This window comes from Diadema antillarum, unplaced genomic scaffold (genome assembly GCF_040938485.1).
Source record: "Diadema antillarum isolate AM-2024a unplaced genomic scaffold, OU_Dant_1.0 scf00000166, whole genome shotgun sequence".
Classification (NCBI taxonomy): Eukaryota; Metazoa; Echinodermata; class Echinoidea; order Diadematoida; family Diadematidae; genus Diadema; species Diadema antillarum.
The window spans coordinates 737,100-754,365 of record NW_027271055.1 but is presented as its reverse complement, the minus strand read 5'-3'; the positions used below and the strand labels follow the sequence as shown (position 1 = coordinate 754,365).

Genomic DNA, 17,266 nt, shown 5'->3' with positions numbered 1-17,266 from the left:
GGGGGGGGGGGGGGCAAGGGTAGGACAAGAGTATTTTTGAGTCCTCAGTTTGTTGGTATAAACCGTTATCTATAAGGCCGTCACTATATCTTGATTAGAATTGTAAGATTGAATAACCAAAAAATGACAAGAATTCTATGTTTTGTAGGCTGAAATACAATTTTTTTTTTGGCTCGCTCGCTGCGCTCGCTCGCCAAAATTTATATAAAAGAAATAGAAGATAAGAACAAAATGACAATGTCTATTGGGTTCATACATGTCATTTTATATTTAGCAGGCAAAATGTTACACAGAGCAGGGGCTCGCTCGCCAAAATTTATCAAAATTTATTATATTTAAATCACCCTCAAAAGACTCTTTTAAGTGCTTGAAAAAGCATATCATGTGGACTTTTTAGAGACCCTACCGGGATGGGGTTGGGGTTGAACACTTTTTCATAAATTAGGGGCGCAATTTTCGCGCAATATTTCGATATTTCAGGTCAAGGGTGAGGAACAGTGTATTGACAGAATGCCTACGCAGTAATCTCAATCACTAAATTTCGACCTGTTTTCTCCTATCAGAACCAATTTCTAATCCTGAACCCCATTCTTCCATCAAGACACAAGTCCTCATTCAAGCTCTCATTCTTATTCCCAGACAACGTTCCTAATTCCAGGCACCATTTCTCATTTCCGGTAGGATGTGGAATATGTTCTGGAATGAGGAACGGTGTCTGGAATGAAGAATAGGGTCTCGGATAATGAATGGGTATTAAACCAAACTTACTGGATTTGCAATAGCATCCATGGCAGGCATGATGATAGACATAGACAGTACTTCCCTTAGAAATGATGTTTTGTACCTGTCAAAGAAAACATAGCTGTCACAAACAACCAACTTAGGAATTCACACAAATTATGAATTAAATACCGGTATTACTACACAAGCATGATTCACATATATGATTTCAAATATGTACATCATTCAGAAAAAAAATACCCTGTAAAACCTCCATATTTTCAATGATGGCATTCCAAAATACTTCACCACTTGATTGACCTCTCTATACCCTGAATACCAATTAGAAGAACAATATATACAATAGTATACTGGATACTTAAAATGGGCTGTAACCACATGAACTGGAGGGATGCCTAATGTTCACCTTGTATAGTACTTCGAGACGCACATCACTTCCTTTACATCTGACTGTACATTGTACATGTACATAGATGCCATATCTGCTAGTTTGGGCTTTATTAGGAACAATGAATATGAAAGAGAAGTTCACACAGATGTCTGATGTACTCGAGCGCTGCGTGCAGGTTTCTTCCCAACCTCTCTACAAATAACAAAAGTGACAGAATAATCAACTTGTTGATTGTGGTCGCTAACATGGAAGCAGAACATCCTCCCCCTCCACCTCAGACTTTGTACCAGTGAACGGTACGTGCAGAGATGACCGATGTAGCTATTCGAGAGGAATGCAGAGCGGAGAGGGAGGAAAAGTTTCCGGTCGCAGTTGGTATGGTTGCAGTAATCGTAGTACTGGTACCTCTAAACTGTAATCATGACTATCATGGTGAAAGATTATATGCAACTGTAAAATTCATACCATATTACGCATAAAATCAGAGGGAAATTCGTATTTGTTTTTGGTAGAGCAAATGGAATTTTCCAACATGAGTTACAAATGTGAGATTTGCAGTTACACATTGAACAAAAGAGATTGTTGTAAGCTTTGCAACCAAACTAAACAATGATAATCATGAGCTCCCCTCCCTTTATAAAATTTGTGCCCCCAATCTTTAGTATTACTAACGTGTTTGTGCAGACATGCTCCAACGCATGAACGCCCTTCAATCTGCCATAAGTATGTGGTGAACCAGCATACAATTCAAGGGGTTAGAGTAATTTACAGAAAGGCGTATTGACACGGGCTGTTGTTCATACCACTGAACGTAATGTTCACAATCATTCAGTTTTCACCAGTGCCATGTTTTTGATTCTCTCGATGTAGGCGCTTCCAGTTGCTATAGGCCTACAGACTTCGGACTTCATAAACAGGTAATAGATAATCTCGATACTCATAATATTGTATTATGTATGCATTAAACATACATTTTCTCTCTGCTGCTGTAGAACATTAATTCTATGCACCGCCAGATACGAGTCTGCAACCTAATATCCAGTATGGAAACTTTGCCATTTAAACTTTACCATTTTAGAGAAAAATGACGCTATATACGCGGTTTCCTCATCATCGTCTCAATTGGACCACGTATGAAAAGATACATAATTTTACCGTACAACGCATCATGTATTTCCATATGAAACCGTAAAATCGACAACAGTATAACATCGTGACAATACATCCAACATACACTATTTCCCATATCGACTTGTTCTCTAAATAATCGTTGACCTTTCTAGGTCTGAGTCATTGCAAATCGGAGGATGAAAAAAGAAATCCCATCAAACATAGGCCTAGGATTTTCTTTTGTTGCGGGTATCACCCGATTCTGAATTCGTATGTAAGGAGTAGTATAAGGATAATAAGGAGTAGTTAATATGATAATAATTTTCATAATGAAATGCAATTTTCGGTGCACAAACTGTTGTATTATAGTTGCTTATGCTAAAATTGTTAATGGGCAGCAAAAATAATTGTCTCATCTGATTTGCATAATAAGCTTAGCTGTGGACATTCTATCACCTTCTGATAATTTTGTCGAGTTGTAATGAAGTTTGTGTAAGTTCTATCAAATGGCATAATGCTAGACAGCCCCCGTCCTACTGCAGTTCCATGGCATGTTCAAGTTCACTTTTATGAGTGGGGTGAATGATACTGAATTGAATAGAATGAAATAAGAAAGCCTTTAATTCTAATCTCTCACGCGCTTTCACCGAATGATGTGTTATTGGTGGCATAAATCTCGCAAATACGAACTAATCTGCTGCTGCTGTATTTGAGATGCATTATCACAAAAACAATCACTGTGTTCACTTCTAAAGAAAGCTTCCTACCAGTATTTTCCTTCCAAACAATGTTCTTCTTTCTAATATCTCACTCAAGTTTGCTGATAAATCAGCGGACCCTGTTTCATCTAACTTCATCTAAAGATGGCATCAGGTACCGTCAAGTTATCCACACTTGTCAACATGATGGTGATGATAACTCATTGCTATGGCAACGCTGAGAGAGACCCCATTGTCACAGGGACGGACATTAGAGATGTAATCAATCCAAGGATCCTGTCACCACAGCTTCAGGCTAAACAACCAGCTGTACATGAAGTATCCCTAAACTGTTCGCAGGGCCTACGAGACCTCCTCGTCCAGAAAGAAGGTTTGATACCTGGTAGGTTGTGCTTGGGGCGAGTTCAGTAGTGACCAGAGTTTTTCGCTCGTGGTCATACTGCAGATTCCCCTCTACTTAATTGTCAGATCATCTACTACTAATAGTTTGCTCATCATTCAAGCATAAATATACTTGATCAGGGTAGTGTTTCGTCTCACCTACCTGCAATGGCTAGATTTAATATGAGGTCCTCCCACAAGACCGACACCCATGAGTCCTACAGCCCACGAGTCTTAAATACAGCCCACGAGTTCGACACTCTCTACAGGCAAATAAAGCCCTTGAGACCGACGCTATATAGGGTAAAAACAGCCCACAAGCTCGACAGACATACAACACGGGGTTCAATGTGTCGGTCTCGTGAGCCTTATTTGCTTAGTGTCGAACTCATGGGCTGTATGACTCGTGGACTGCATAACTTGTAGGATGTATGACTTATGAGCTGGATGACTCGTGGGATGTATGACTCGTGGGTGTCGGTCTCGCGGCGTGTATCCTGATTTATAACCACTCTCCTTTTTTTCTGCAGTGCTATTTGAAAATACCATGGGAATGCAATAGATATAATGATCATTTTATGGTACAAGTAGTAATACCGTGGATGGTCGTGCTGTAGTAATGAAAGGAACTTGATCAACATGCTTACTCTGTGATACCATGGTTATACAGTACGTGGTTATCCCACTAGACCGACACCCACGGGTCACACAGCCCACGAGTTCGACATTGAAAACAGGTCCATGAGTCATACAGCTCATGAGTTCGAGTTATACTACATAGTAAATGTGGTTTTACAATGGTAATGTGTATTTTTGAAAGGGAAATTTAAGTTAAAAAGGTACTCTGCATCATTCTGCCCATGCCCAATGTCATTTATGTGTAGGCATATACATTCTTTGCTCAATCAGCAATGAATCATACAATTCATATTCATGGTAGCATGTTTTAGTGCACATCCGTGAATTGAGCAAAATCAGATGAACTTTGACTTTATCACAATCGAACCTAACAAGTAAGCCTATATGACACGAAATGTATGGAAGCACTGTTTCTAGATATTTATAAATCATTGAAATTAGTCACAAGCATAATGATAATCAAATTTGCCAGCTTAAGACTATGATATCTAACCTCACAAATCTCGATTAATGACATCGTATATGGTTTAAAGGCATAAGCATTTGAAGTGTGCATGATGTATCTGTCGAATCAAATTATTGTAACTTTACAATAATCTAGCAATCGCAGTTGATTAATCATATACGAAGAACAGATATTAGAAAGCCTATAAAATGATTAGGATGGAGACGGACAGGAAGACTATGTATACTTACGTGGATTTAAGATAAAAACAGACAAAAAAATGTTATTGTTTTTCATTGTTCAGCTTTAGATGCCTTTGGAAGACCAACTCCTGGTATGCTTGTTGGAAATACAGCATGGGTCGGCCATTTTGACGAGTGCATGGGTATCACAGATTTTAAATACTGCCTGGTAGATCTTGACGCCAACATAACCGTAGACTCCAATTCATCAAAGGTATGATTTTCGTTTTACTAAAAGCGAGCCGTGAAAAGTATTCGACAAAACTTGATTTGAAACCATCCGTCAAAGTAAGACCAAACCTAATCATCCTATCGCAGTCTTTGATACAGAATGACAAATTTTACTCAACCATCATTTTGGTTGTTACAGTTCTTCTGGTCATTGGACCTTAAAGGTCCTGTTTCCCTTTCGGAACAGTGATTCAAAAATGTTCAAGATATCACATTTGATGCATATGTGTAGGTATGTTGTTTCACATAACATCCTACCATATAACATTTTCGCACTAAAGCCTAAAATACAAGGAGATATCAATATTCCTCTCATTAAACCATAACTGTAGACGGTTAAGTCTCTCAACATTTTTGTATAACTATTTTTCACATTTTGCTATTTAACATATACTTAACATTGATTATACGGATTCAAACTTTTACAGTGGTTGTTTCTTTCCCAAACTCACACTTTGGAACTATTTTAAAGCACCACTGCTGGGTGTTTGTTTCATCTGCAAATGGTAAACTATGCCTTTAAGATCCTACAAGAGGTTTGCCTCGAAGTCTTGATTTTTAAGGTTGTGCTGTTCTGTTGGCTGTGCAGTAAGCTTCGACAACAACGAATTCATACAGCCACGAAGTTACCAATAAAGAAGACAAAACACTTTTTGACTGTCTCCCTTCATGTTTTGAAATGCTCTACTCGCCCAGGCACTGACTGTGAACTGGGGGGTATGTGTTCCCGTTAACTGCAGCGAGGCTGATGTCCAAAATGAACTTGAGTTATTGCTGGGTATGGAACATTCCTTGTTTGTCCTAAAGTTGGAACCACGAGATGAAATAGATTATACGAATTGCTGCTCATTTAACAAGTAAATCTCAGCGTAAAACCAAACATAAAAGGTATGCTTTCTATTGGAGTAACATGCATTCATGACCAGAAGGTGGAAGGTTGAAGATAACTCAGACAACGCTGATATTTCAATGTTTGGAGCTGAGCAGCTTTGGGCAGTTTCATTTCAACGACAGGAAGTCCAATCAATTATGGTATGAATGCTACTATGACTTGAGAAAAACTCGAGAAATGACAAAATAGGCCTATATGGCATGTGTCCCCGTGTTAACTGCAGAGAGGTTCATGTCCAAAATGGAATCCAGTTATTGCTGAATCTGAACCACCTGATGGAAAGATTCAATTCAATGCATCAATAGTATATTTTAATATCTTATTGTTATAGTCTCAAACTTACCTTTTCATTTCACTAGTATTTCAGTCTAATTAGTTACAATGTACCGTTTGGTGATGTGTCGAATTGTTAATTGATTATCATGTATTTATATGTGCCTGTGCATTTATGTGATTTGTTTGTTATTCTTGTGTTATGCTCTGTTATCTTGCCAGTGGAGGAAGATTTTCTGTATTTTTTAAACCAGACAATAAATGATTGAATCTTGAATCTTGAATTGAATCTTGAATTGAATCTTGAATAGTCGCTATTAACACTGCTGACATGGCTGATCCAACGTTCTATTAGCCAGAGTTTAAAAAAAGTAGAAATGTCGCTATGCGACTGGTATGCCTCCGCCATGATGCATGATTCTCTCAATAGGTCTATATTACGTCTTGACAATGTGTGGCAACAGTTTTACAATTCTGGCAAAAGAATGAATGACACGTTTGTCACAAAAGTGTCAAGTGTTCCCTTTCTTGAACCAGGTATAATTGGGTGAATGGCCATATTGTCTAAAAGAGCAGCTATTAGGAGATTTGAGGATTTTTACTTGACCTTTGACCCTTTTGTAGGTGTATGCATTGATTAATTTCCAAGGCAATAGTAATGATGATGATAATAATAATGATAATAATAATAGTAATAATGGTAATAATATGAAATTTTTGTATAGCGCTCAAGGAGAAAAAGTGTAATTTCAGCATTAAAATTTAAGCATCTTAACCTTGCCATTGATCCTTTACCTTTGACCCCATGACTCTTAAGTTCCCATAAGAGCCACTTTAGAGATATGGAGGAAGAAGTGAAATTTAACATTTTTACTTGACATTTTAATCTTTGACCTTTTTGAAAAAAAAAATCAGGTAATACATGTATACACTAAGTTTCAAGAAAATAGTTTTCGGGCATTTCATAGATACATGTATGAGGGAAATAGTGAAACTTTAAGGAATTGATCTTGAAATTTGACCCCTGACCTGCACATAATTACAAAACATAATGCCTCAAACTTCGTGGTGGAGGCATAGAAATAGTTTTAACCAGTAAATCTTGGTATGTACGATCACATAAAGTGAGTTGTTTTCCATAGGAGTTAATCATTCATGACCAGAAGGTGGGGGGGGGGGGGGGGGGGGGGGGGGCTCGAAGATTACACACAGATTCACAGATCAAACACAGAGATATAAAAGCTAAGCATTTTTGGGCGGTTTCATTTAGACGAAAGGCGGTCTAGATCTATTTTACTGCTTGAGAAAAACTGGAGAAATAACAAGATATGTGACCATTGGAAAATCATTGAACTGTGAATAGTGCATCTTGCTGGAACTGCAACATAGATATTTTCATCAAGTATCTATGGCAGTGTTGTCTTTTTTTATTCCTTGGCCAAAAAGCATGAAGTTATACTAACTTAAACTGATGATTTCAATTTTTCTTTAATTCAGTGCGAAATAGGAGTTCGCCCACCGTACAGTGCCAATGTAATGTAACTATCGCAACCATTATTTTATATGCGAACTGAAATATCTCAACCATTATTTTATATGCGAACTGAAATACTATCAGCAAACACCCTGGACTAGATTTAAAGTATTTAGGGCCTACGTGAATTATGGCGGTTATTATGTCCTCTGTGTGGGACGTCATCATTATCATGAATGCTTTCTCAATTTGTTCCAGTCTTTTCAAAGAGTAATTAATTTTGTTAATTATCAGTGTCGATCGATAAGGATGTCTCCATACATTTGTGTTGTTTGTAGAAACAAAGCAGCAATAACGAGGACTACTACTTTTATCACTGGTGAAGACAGATTTTGACATGCTTTTTCCCTTTTTAGTTTAACACACTCTCTGAACTACCATAGTGACTATAAATGCTCACAGCTGTAGATTTAACACACAGTCGTCTGCAATTGAACTATAGTTATGAAAATGCCTTATTTCTAACACTCTTTCTGAATATTCCATTATGTGAGATAGACATCTTGACCTTGAAATGGATCACTGTTGGTGATTTATCTGGCTCCGCTGCCCATTGCACCGAGAAGAACGTCGCGTTCAGTGCAGGATTTATCGGCACCTGGTGAGCAGCGAAAAACTTTCTCTTCCATTTACTGCTTTTAGCAGCTTCATATCATCATGTGACAATGATGTTTGCTCAAATGTCATCACAAAACGATGGCATCTCGAACCATATCTATACATAAACTATTTTGTAAGGTATACTAAAAACGTTTACAGTTTGCTTCATTATATGCTTGCCTTCTAATTATGATCATATAGAGATGGATGCTAGAGTTTTGTGTAGACCAATAGAAGGTGCAAAGATTTTTTTTTTTTTTAATATTGTGGTGCTCTGCGTTTTCGGTGTACATTGTATATGTCTCAGAGGTTTCAGTGTTTCCGTGCTTTGTTTCATATTTTCACATGAACATTGATTTGAATATTCCTTGACAGCTTTGTTGCCTCAAAATGTTGTGCAATATGTAGTCGATTACGTGTTTCTACGTTTTATATCAGGATGTTATGATGTTTGACAGAATTTATCGGTATGTTTAGTTGTGATGTTATTATTCGTGTGCAGGGTCCTTATTGGATTTCTCTTAGTGCTGTCATTAATTGGAACCGTCGCAGACAAATATCTTAAACGCAAGGAAGTTTCTGAGGCCAATCTCCTATCTAAACCAACCTCAAATGGTTTGACCCTCGATGAAAAGTCACGTGCCACACCAAACCACTATGGTAGCACAGACATGATCAATACTTTGGCTGAGGGAGGCCAAGGGTCAAAGGTCGGCAATGGAACAAGCGGAGATGATGGCAAATCTGATCTGTGTGTCACTGTGGAAGACGGAAATGAAGTGACAACGGTAAGCTGCCACACGTCAATTGGCAATATGCAATTATCGTGTCGCGATGCAAATAGGCAGAACAATTTGCTTCTTCCTTTTTCTTTTTTTGCACATACTTCAAAAATTTTCCAGATATTATTTATCCCTTTGATTTTCAAAGCTTTTGATTATTGTCGGTTTCTTATATGTATATCAGTTGGATATTGCTTCAACAAGTCAGCCACCACCCGAGGCTGCAGCTGAAACAACTCCCCTGATGGATGTCTCTGGCAGAGAAAACAGACGGAAACGGAAAGAAAAAGCTGGTGTGTGGAGCTCCCGAATGATTTTATCAAAACGTCTAATTTCGAAATGCCTTATTTGTTTCACTTAAAACTCAGTATTCATGTAATGCAAACAAAACAATTAGCACTCTGTGGTGTAGTTGCAGCTACAAGGAAACCTTATGAAATCGCATTCCTTGCAAAGACTCACAGGAGTTACTTTGTTTACACTCCATTTTGGACAGGAATAATATTGCGCTTCCTGCTCTGCTTCGCCATCTCCGACAACCTTCCAAAGATTCTGAGCACGAAGCCGGTAGATGGCGACGTACCGTGTCTGAACGGGATCAGAGTCATAAGCATATGCGTGATCATTCTCTTCCACTCTTCAAATTACAAGTTTGCGGGTTTCAACGGTAAGAGTTATGAATTTGCTGATATTTGTAATTTCTTGACCTTTTAATTTATTATTGTTCTGTACAGAAAAATAGTGGCAAGCTGGCATTGAAATATTATTGTCAAAAGATATTTACGACAATACCCCGAATTCACAAAAGCCAACTAAATAAAAACTCTCGGTTTTTAGTCCTTGGTCTAAAACTGCATAGTATTCGACACTAGTTAGCCTTCAAATTTCCGGGCAAATTAGTTGTAATGTGTCATGATTTTGGTAGTCTATTACCTTCAGACGACTTATTTCATTTCATTTTATCTTATTTTATTTCATTTCATTTTAACATTTCAACAATCATTACAGTAAGTCATGGTGTAAACATTATTCATTGTGGGGGACCAAAATTTAAGCCTTTCAGGCTTGATGGGAAAATGCCTCAAAGTAAACAAAACTTTCACAACTTAAGAAATATGGGTACAAATACGACACAAATGGTATACAATCAAGCGGGCTGAATTAGGAAAAGAGTAAAGAAAAAGTACTGGCAAAATATGCAAAAAATATATATATGTGGCTTTTTATGAAAAGTGCGTCTAAAGTTGTTTCTGGACTGTTGCAATGAATTGCAGTTTTTATGCCTCCGCCACGAAGTGTCGCCGGAGGCATTATGTTTTCGGGTTGCCTTCCGTCCGTAATCAATTTTGTTGACAGATTGGGCGAGGTTGTGCCTGTCAGCTTTTTGGTGCACATGCTCTAGGTCAAAGATCAAAAGGTCAAGGTCAAATGCTCAAAATTTTTCTATTTCCCCCGTATGCAATACCCGAAGGTATTTTCTTGAAACTTAGTGCATACATGTACTACCAAATAAAGATTCTCCAGAGTTTCAGGTCATGATGTCAAAGGTCAAGTGAAAATGTTAAGATTGCACTTTTTTCTCCTTATATCATAAATGGTTCAATATCTCTTCATGGAACTTAGTACATTGTACTGACTGGCAGTGGTTATCGTGAAATATAGTGAAAGATGAAAATTTTTGTTGATTTCTTGTATTATAAGAGTGAATAGTTACATTGCTCTTGAGATGAAAAAATTCTTGTTATTAAAGGCAAAGGTAAATGCATTGGACGAAGTGACCATATGATTACCGACGGGATTGAGGCTCCAACCCTGTAAAACTATGTTGCTATAATATCTGATGACTATAAAGAGGCAAGTTGAACTTCAAATATTCAAATACTCAAATCAAATTTCAAATAATTACCTGTGATGATCTGTAGAGACGATATTCTGCAGCAGAGAATATGATCCTCTTCTTTCCTATGTAAGGAAGCGACTGCCGTTGAAAAGTACTTAGTTCTTGAGAACTATGTAATACAATAATATTTATCATCTCCTTCACCATAAGTATCTTATCCACTTCAAATTTACGTTTGAACCACACATTTTCGTACTGACGTTGAATCACAAAATTGCAGATATGAGATCGCTTTAAGGCTATTTGCAAAGTGCTGTGATCCAAGCACTGACAAGGACTGTGTTTCATTTTGCGTATCTGAGAACAGACTTAAAGGTACTAGCCCACATTTGTAAACCTGCAGCAATTGGTCTCATAGTTAGCATGGAGTTTGGGTATGATTGCAGTAACACCTGTGCAAAATTTCGTTCCAATTAGTCCATTACTTTCATAAAAATAAATAAAAATGCACCGTATGCATGCGTATAACGCTCGCTAGCTCCGGTCCACGTACGTACTACTTGCAGGCGATATGTGTAAGTTACATGTACGTACTAGTAGCTAGCCCCGGAGACCGCGCCGCAAGGCGCGGTCCTGGCGGCTACCTCGCAGCTGAGCGGGAGCAAAAATCACTGCCACATTCACGGCGACTTCACAAACAAAGCACGGCTAAATTTCTATCATAAACACAGTGACAATTAGTACATTACCTTTTCGACTTGGTTTTTCTCACCCATTTATCTAGAAACTGCAACATTTTCTACATTTTTTTAGGAGTAATAAGCGGCCTGCCCTAGTGCAACAGTGGAGAGACTTGCTGCTATATCCATTAGTACGCATTACGCATGCTCTCAATGCACTGCACTGCATGCATGTTGTGCGCCTGTGCAAGTGATTGTGAGTTTCAGTGAGTATCGGTGAGCTGAAGATATTCGCGTTATAAGACAACATTTTCTGCATCATAAGCGATGAAATGCATCAAACAGTCGCCGAAATTAATCATTTAGGTTTAATCGACCCATGTAAGTATTCCTAGTAGTTTTTGTTGAAAAATTAAGGAAATATAGCGCCGAAACGGCACCCGTTTTGTACAACTCCTCGATCTGAATGCGAAAACGGCACAGCCCCAACGCTGCACGTTGGGGCTGGTCGCAGTTAGTACGTAGCTAGCCCGCGCTCGTAATTCGATTTTGGGTCGGGTTGACCCGGTTTGAAAATTGATTTTAAAACGATGATTTTCTCTCTTTTATCGAATGGTATAGACAAAGAGCAACAGGTGAGGTATGTTACTGTTATAACTTGTACTTGAAGTCATATTGGACCTGTTTTATGCAGTTTTGATTTTCGTGGGTTTGCAAATGTGGGCTACTACCTTTAACGATTAAAAACATCTTGCATGGTAATAAGATGAGGCTTGAAAATTTTTGAGAGCAAGAGAAATTAGACACCTCAGCGGGTGTGGCTCAGCAAGTGTGGCTCAGTAGGTGGGGCTCAGCAGGTGTGGCTCAGCTAGCGACGTTCGTCCCTCGGCTCATGTCGGTAGTCGCCTCAGCATGACAGCCCGCTCGCCGACGTTAGTTCAAGCCCCGTACCGATGTGTGTCTTACGTGCTAACCAAAATGTTTCTCTCCTAATATTTCCTAATCGTCCGTACTTATACACAAACTGCTACAAACAATTAACATATGGCTCAGACATAAGTATGCATTAAGAATTCTCCTCACAAAACAAACTACATGTATCTCTACTTACTAAATAAAGACTCCCCTAGAACCTAATCGTATTCCTGAATATCATTAATCTAACTTCACAGCCGGATGAGCTCGCCTGAACCTAACACAATGATGTAATACGGCATAACTGAATCCAATTAAGTAATTTTCTTATATATATATATATATATATATATATATATATATGTATATATATATATATATATTGTCTGGGGGTATCATAACCAATAGAGGCGTCATTCACCTAACAAACTTTTGTACAAAATCAATGGATATGTATAAAGACTCGAGGCAAATATATTCCTTTCCTGACAATGAGCCATCTCATTTTATGCTCTCTGTTTGTCATTAACAGATGATTCTTACAGTGGAATTGCCATTTTCTATGCGTCTTTCACATCCCAGCTGATACTACAAGGATTGTATTTTGTCGACGCATTCTTCCTGCTAAGGTAACATCAGCTTCTATTTTGTAAACAGTCATGAAGATCAAAAGAAGATCGCAATGCTGTTCATGTTTCGTAAGAAATGTCCGCAGGTTGCTAGCGTAGTGCCTTTTTCAACCACTTAAGCAGTGTCGTATAATGGAAACGCAAGAATTATATGATACACATAAGGTGCATCTTCCCCCCCCCCCCCGTAAATAGGTCATGGTTGGCAATAATTTTGTGACATTACTTTGTTCTAATCCTCATAATAATCTATATTTTTGCGTCTTTTGTGAAAGCCTGAAAAGTCACAGTATAAAACTCATTTAGTAGCGATCACTAACGCTATCACGTCAGGGTCATCCCACGAGACCGAATCCAAGACGAGACATACGGCCACGAGCTCAACATTGAAAAAGGTCAATGAGTCATACAGCCCACGAGCCATAAAGCCCATGAGCTGGACACTACACAGAAAAAACGAAACGAGTCCGAAACTAGGAAACAAGGCCCACGAATACGACACTAGGGAAAAAAGGACCCATGGCACCTACACCTAGTACATTAAGGCCGTGTGATTTAAGAAACACGCAAACAGGGGAATAATGTATCGCCTTTAAGATCTTTTCAAGCGTTATTATTTAGATGGAACATTGTAGCCAAACAACAAGGACATTATAACAGACACAATAAAGTATCAAAGTTAACACCCGTTTTTATTTTATTATTATTTTTTCTTTTTTTTGGGGGGGGGGGTTGTAGAGGGGTTATGCATTATTAAGGTTTGTTCTCTCCGTTTTCTTTCCTTTTCCTTGCTCTTCTTCCGTTACTTATCTCTGATTAGTTTAGACTCCCACTGTATCAGTCCTGAAAATGATTTTCATTATGTTTTTTTTTCTTTTCATGTTTTTGTGTATACAGTGGAGGCCTATTATTTTTATCGTAAATTTATGGCTTACCTGATAATCAATTAGGTAAACTACAAAGGGTGCAAAATGCATGTGCTAGATTAGTGTGCAATTCTCCTCGGGTTTTTTTTTATTGTAGTCTATTACTACGTGCATTACATTGGTTGCCTGTAAAGCAGGGAATCATATTAAAACTCTGTTGACTGTAAATAGAGCTATTCATGGTACATCACCAGTGTACATACAGGAACTTGTAGAATTAAAAACATCATTTCAAACATCTTATCACCTCCGAAGTTCACGGGATCAAACATTATTGAAATATCCATTAGGGAAATCAAAAGTTACTCTTGGTGACAGGGCATTTTTGTACGCTGCACCAAAATTATGGAATAATCTCCCTTTGTTTGGAATACAAGCAGTTACTATGAGTTTAAGGTCAAGTTAAAAAGTCATCTCTTGAAGTAATGTATTTTATGTTCGAATTTCTTGTATGTATGCTATGTGATTTTGTCATGCGCAGTAGAGTATATTATAGGTTTTCCCGGCCAATTTCGCACTTTTGTCAGTCCATTTGATAAAAGGTTCATTCAATTTAGCGAAAATTCTCGTCACTGCACATTCTGTCATTCAAAATTGCAACTTGTTTGTTCAATTCATCATGTCGATCAATGAAATTCGGACATGTGCCTTTCGAATTCGTAAAACGGGCATTCAAATTGGCACGTGCTCTTCAGTCATTCAAATTCGCAGCACTGGCGGAAAATGGTATTTCAGTCATTCAATTTCGCGTACGGGCAGTCAAATTCCGAACATGTTCATTCAAATTGGCGTAATGTTATTTCTATTTTGAAAAGGTGAGAACCGTGATAAATACGTATTTAAATGTGAATTTTTGTTTCATCCACACACTGTTAAGTATATAGTAAAGGTATCTTGGACCCTACATAACTTAAATTTGTTGTTCTGTAACGCTCATATTCTTTCATACATGTTATCAGACCTATATATACATGCACCAGTACCATAGATTCACTTCACTTTCTCATGTCATCGTATGTCCAGTCATGGCAGCACAAGTTAGCTACAGCCGTATCTCTCAAGAAGACTGGGAAAGAATCATAGAAGCATTTGAGGGTAATAACCTTGACAATTTGATGGCTAGAGCTGATCCAAGAACCTTATTCCTAATGATGATTAACGCAATATAATAGCACCCACCAAATGAAAATAATGAAACGTGCAGATGAAAGAAATAATCACGATGTAAATTGAAACCTCCTTCTCCCAATTAATGTCAAAAGAAATAAGATTAATGTATCTGTGAATGAAATAATGCTATTGAACATTACTGTTGCAAAGATGATATCAGAATAAAGAATGAATACGAAATTATGAAATGTTATGATTCTTGCAAACAATACCTATGATGAATGAAAATAAAAAAGGAATAAGAGCATAAACGTTTCTGCTAAATTGACTGCAGTAAATGCGAAATTGGATGCCCAAGAATGAATTCGAATGAACGAGCGCAGCGTATACGTGATCACGTGACTATATCATGTTAAATTGAATGAACGATTTGCGAAAAGGTGCTTGTCTCACGAATTTGAACTGAAAAAGTGCTGATTCGAATGATGTTAAAGGTAATTTGAATGCTCCAAAATGAATTTGAATGAAAAGATTATAAAATTGAAATACCGAACATGCCATCTAGGCTAAATTGTGCTAAATTGAATGCAGCAATTAGGAATTGGACTGAAAAAAGTGCGAAATTGGCCGGGAAAACCTATATTATAGTAGCTGCGCAATATGAATGTCCTTTATTATTATTATTATTATCATGATTATGATTATGATTATGATTATTATTATCATGATTATTATTAAATGGGACCCTTTAAAAGAACAGTCATATTTTGGAAATATGGCTAAACGGGTAATCCCCATTTCTTCAAACTGAATATGTATTCTTCCTGCGAAATATCAATATTTTGTATGAAGACGGAAAAAATAAAAAAACATTAGAAACGATTTGTGTAGGATGTAAATGTCGAAAAATGGCAAAGTCTAACATTCGCATTTTATTAATCTACGCAGGGGTTCGGAAGGGCTGTCAACTGCTCCTTGGTGTCTTTTGTAAGCTCAGTGGTAGTCAATGTTTATACAGTATGCATATGTATAATATTATATATATATATTATATATATCAAAGGAAGAAACACACTGGTAATGCATATTTGGTTAATGCTAGCATGAGTTTATATGGACGCCGAAAATTTGAGTCGACTAAACTAACTCTTTTCAAAAACTCACGTTTTATTTTTAAGCTAAGCGGTAATCAATGTATATATATATATATATATATATATATGTACATGAAGAGCTTGCTTCCAAAAGGCGCTCTATCCATCAGTATTATATATATATGTATATATATATATATATATATATATATATATATACACATATACAGTATATGTATTAAATAATTATATTACAAATATATTGTAGCCTTCTCTCCTTCTGTCGCTAGTGTATAATGTTGTTATACGCTGTGTGCCATCCGGTCCCCGGCAACTAGCTGGAGAAGGGTCAGAATGGTCCGAGCTAGGCTGGGGTCCGTTTGGTTGAAATATACAACCAGGCGTGGAGAACGGCGTTGAAATGTACCATAGGTTGCTTAATACCAGAATACTACCAGTCACAATTCATCCAACGAAGATACCAGTACCAGTGCAGCTCATCCAATCGCAGATACCAATATCAGATACCACCACAGTGCACTCGCATACCATTTCATCAGTTCCGAAATTGCACTGCACTACTCACCAATACTTCTGTTATACTGCAGCAGACTTCAAAGGAAACGGTCCAGGCAGTAGTGTCCACTTCAATCAACGCTTTATTAACACTCAACAACACTAATCATCCTCACTCTGGCCTGTATCCAGGCCCACCCAGCTGGCTTATCCACACTTTGGCCCGTATCTAGGCCCACCCAGCTGGCTTATCCACACTTTGGCCCGTATCTAGGCCCACCCAGCTGTTTCGATACATATTCGACCTCTTATTATTCTCCGACCGCTATATTTCCGAAACAGTTACGCATTTTACTTACTGACCTTTTCCTCAAATACTAACGCTTATTAACCCTCCTCATCATACGGAAATGATTAGATAACAAAGCAATAATTGTATGGAAGATTATTACTGAACATAATCGCATCTCCAACAATTATTACCCCTCTTAAATTTCTAACAAAACAATCCATAATCATCAGTTTCCTTGTAACTGATCGATTCATGATCGATTGCTAAAATAATCAATCGATTAT

General features: G+C 37.7%; 1 protein-coding gene across 1 annotated transcript in view; it reads left to right on the top strand.

The window, feature by feature from the left end:
- Positions 1–3,105: 3,105 nt before the first annotated feature.
- Positions 3,106–17,266, top strand: part of LOC139722492 (uncharacterized) — a 51,809-nt gene continuing 37,648 nt past the window's right edge. The window contains exons 1-7 of the mRNA XM_071633780.1: positions 3,106–3,343; positions 4,731–4,882; positions 8,093–8,199; positions 8,701–8,986; positions 9,165–9,273; positions 9,477–9,647; positions 12,948–13,044. Coding sequence (XP_071489881.1) covers positions 3,106–3,343; positions 4,731–4,882; positions 8,093–8,199; positions 8,701–8,986; positions 9,165–9,273; positions 9,477–9,647; positions 12,948–13,044 — 1,160 coding nt within the window. The remainder of the gene's footprint in view (positions 3,344–4,730; positions 4,883–8,092; positions 8,200–8,700; positions 8,987–9,164; positions 9,274–9,476; positions 9,648–12,947; positions 13,045–17,266) is intronic.